The 2,631-nt window shown below is 53.6% G+C and overlaps 1 protein-coding gene across 1 annotated transcript; it reads right to left on the bottom strand.

The window, feature by feature from the left end:
- Positions 1-749: 749 nt before the first annotated feature.
- On the bottom strand, positions 750-1,585 carry LOC120844000. Its single transcript, XM_040215547.2, has 2 exons — positions 886-1,585; positions 750-757 (listed from the first exon to the last, which is right to left on the bottom strand). The coding sequence occupies exons 1-2, from the start codon at positions 1,583-1,585 to the stop codon at positions 750-752; spliced, it is 708 nt and encodes a 235-aa protein (XP_040071481.2).
- Between the last annotated feature and the right edge of the window lie 1,046 nt (positions 1,586-2,631).

Below are 2,631 nucleotides of genomic sequence, written 5' to 3'. Positions count from 1 at the left end.
GCTGCAGGAGAACCGCCGACTTCACATACTGCCGTGGAACTCCTCCTCCCTGAGCTGCATCAAAATGCGAAGAAACATAATCATTTTCATCTCCTGATAATCTCATGCGCAACTCTCGGACGGCGTCGACGCCAAGTAGCGATCGTCCAGTCCGGGTGACAAAAAACTCCAACGCTGCATAACGATCTTTAAAAACAACTTGAGCGGTGAAGCATCCAAGCACAGGGATAGTGTCTTGCATGTAGTGAACAAGAGTTTTCGAGGGCGGACATAGTCGAATGTCGGAACTCCGTTGTACTTCATTAAACTCTCGTTCATTCAGAATGGACACAAAAGAGCCAGTGTCGACAAGGAGACGAAGAGGGGTTGTATTTACCTTGATGTCGGCCATGAAGGCATCCCGACGATAAACACCTCTTGCTGCTTGCTCGGCCGACTCAACGGGGACGCTCGGCAGCATCTCCGACACCAGGGATGGCCCAACAATGTTCTCAGGATTGTTACCTCTTGATGACACATTCCGTGAAAACGGTCGGGCAGCGAAGTAACGGCCAGAGCCCTGGCCACGGCTCGGGAACGACGTTCGCCGCGGGCCACTGACGAAGGCCGCCGACGGTGGGCGGCGACTCCGACAAACCACCACAAAGTGGCCCGTCTTTCCACACAAAAAACATGCCACACCAGACGCTGGACACTCGTTGCGGTTGTGGCCGCGTCGACCACAGAAGTTGCAGGGAACACCGACTCCTTCATCTCCCTGCCTTGAAGGAGGAGGGTAGCGCAGATGCTGGGGTGTGTGGTGTTGTAAAGTCCGGGGCACGTGACCAGAAGTGACGCCGGACCGGCCATCTTGCCACCGACTTCGGGAAGGAGCCGGCCATGGACCTCCATCTTGGACGTCGGGCGTCCCAATGGGCACGTGCGCAAAGACGCGCTCGACGGTTGCCGGCGCCGCTCCGCTAGCACTGGGAGCTCGCAGGTGGAAACTTTCTGTGGTGCGCGCAAGTTGCTTGCACTGTAGCGCGAGCTGAACGACACAGGTTACAGTGGGCACCCCCGTCCCCACACATTCTCGAAGGATGCGGTCTTGGACCCGCTTAGAGTCCAACTCCTCCAAAAAGATCTCAGCAAGCCTCTCTTCCAAAGCGTCTCCATAACAACAAAAAGACCCTTGGCGTCGCAGAGCGGTCAAGTACTCCGAGACGGTTTCTCCCGGGCGTTGGACGCGAGCGCGAAGCTTTTGGCGTTCCAACGCGATACACCCAGAAAACTCAAAGTGCTTCTCGATAGCACTCAAAAAGACTTCAAAAACACCGCCTTCCTCGGAAGCGGGGGTTTCATCGAGCTGAAAAGCGTCAACAATTCTCTGGCCCTCAGCCCCAAGCATGGAAAACAAGATCGCCTTTTTTCGACTGGGCGCAACACTGTCCAAGCCGGACGCCTCAAGGAACACCAAGAAAGCACGTTTCCACGCGGGCCATGCACGCTCGGGCTTGCCCGGAACTGGCAAGAAGTAGGGCGGTGATGGAACCGGCGCGAGCGCTGATATGCCGGCAGCTACAGGAGGCTGTGTTCCATTATCCATTATCTATGATATGGTATAGAAGGTTCTAGGAAACGATGCAGCTGTCAGGGCCCACTCTGACCAGCCATCGAACGCGTTCCAAGTGGAACGAAATGGATCGAAGGAAAAAAAAATCGCGTCGGCTCTCACGGCCAGTGCACCGAGACGCGGAGAGAACTGCGGTTAACCTTTAACCACCTCGTCGCCAGAATTTGTAGTAATCTCTTCTATACGGCAGTACGAAAGGAGAGGACGCTAACAGCACTCACATGATGTGGCCGGGTAGGAAGCTGCGGCCCCGCGCGTTCGGGGCTTACGAAAAATGAGACAAAGACATGTTGCCTGGTGGGTGTCCCGTAGTTCTCTGACGTCGCTGACGGATGGCGGCACTTTTATTAACATATATCACGTGACATCATAGATGCAAAAACACACATAACACAAGATAAGACAACCCGATAAACCCACCATCAAAGCATACTAAACAGAACACACGTTGCGCCACCTGGTGGAAAATCACTTATCACAGATCACTACAGCGACACGTACTGAATACAGAAGAAGAAGAATGTTAGTATCACGATCGCTGCTCTCAACACTCCTCGAATTGTCAAATATTTTTGTGGAAATTCAGCCACTCCCTGTCGACCAGGGTCTCACGGCCACCTACTCGGTCCCTGGAACCCCAGGGTAGTACCCGGAGGCTTTTTCGGACTCCACAACTTTGACATATGACTTACTTAGACAAGCCTAGAACAAGTTGTGACGTTTCTTCTCAATGCCGTAAGAAAGACGCATTGACCGTAGATAATAACAAAAAACAAATTAGTCGTTAGTTGTTTATACAGCAGGAGTTTAGTCTGCCAGAACATGGCGACATTGTTACCCACTGTAGATGAGCAATTTAGCCAGTGCGGTACAACCGCTAGACTGGGGTCTTTAACGTGCACCACGCAGTAGTGATACACGACCGCACGCCGGTACGATGCTCATCCAGATCGAAACGGGCAGGGGTGGGGCTCGAGCCCAGGATCCCTGGGTTCTGCAGCGCGAGCTTCCGCTCCATG

The sequence above is a fragment of the Ixodes scapularis genome, unplaced genomic scaffold (genome assembly GCF_016920785.2).
Source record: "Ixodes scapularis isolate PalLabHiFi unplaced genomic scaffold, ASM1692078v2 ptg000005l_1___fragment_3__unscaffolded, whole genome shotgun sequence".
In the NCBI taxonomy this organism is placed as follows: domain Eukaryota; kingdom Metazoa; phylum Arthropoda; class Arachnida; order Ixodida; family Ixodidae; genus Ixodes; species Ixodes scapularis.
Note: the sequence above shows the minus strand (reverse complement) of the source record. Positions and strands in the feature narration are given on the sequence as shown.

What these genes read in the sequence shown, in the direction of transcription:
- LOC120844000 (XM_040215547.2), bottom strand. Translation starts at nt 1,585, where the DNA reads ATGGATAATGGAACACAGCCTCCTGTAGCTGCCGGCATATCAGCGCTC.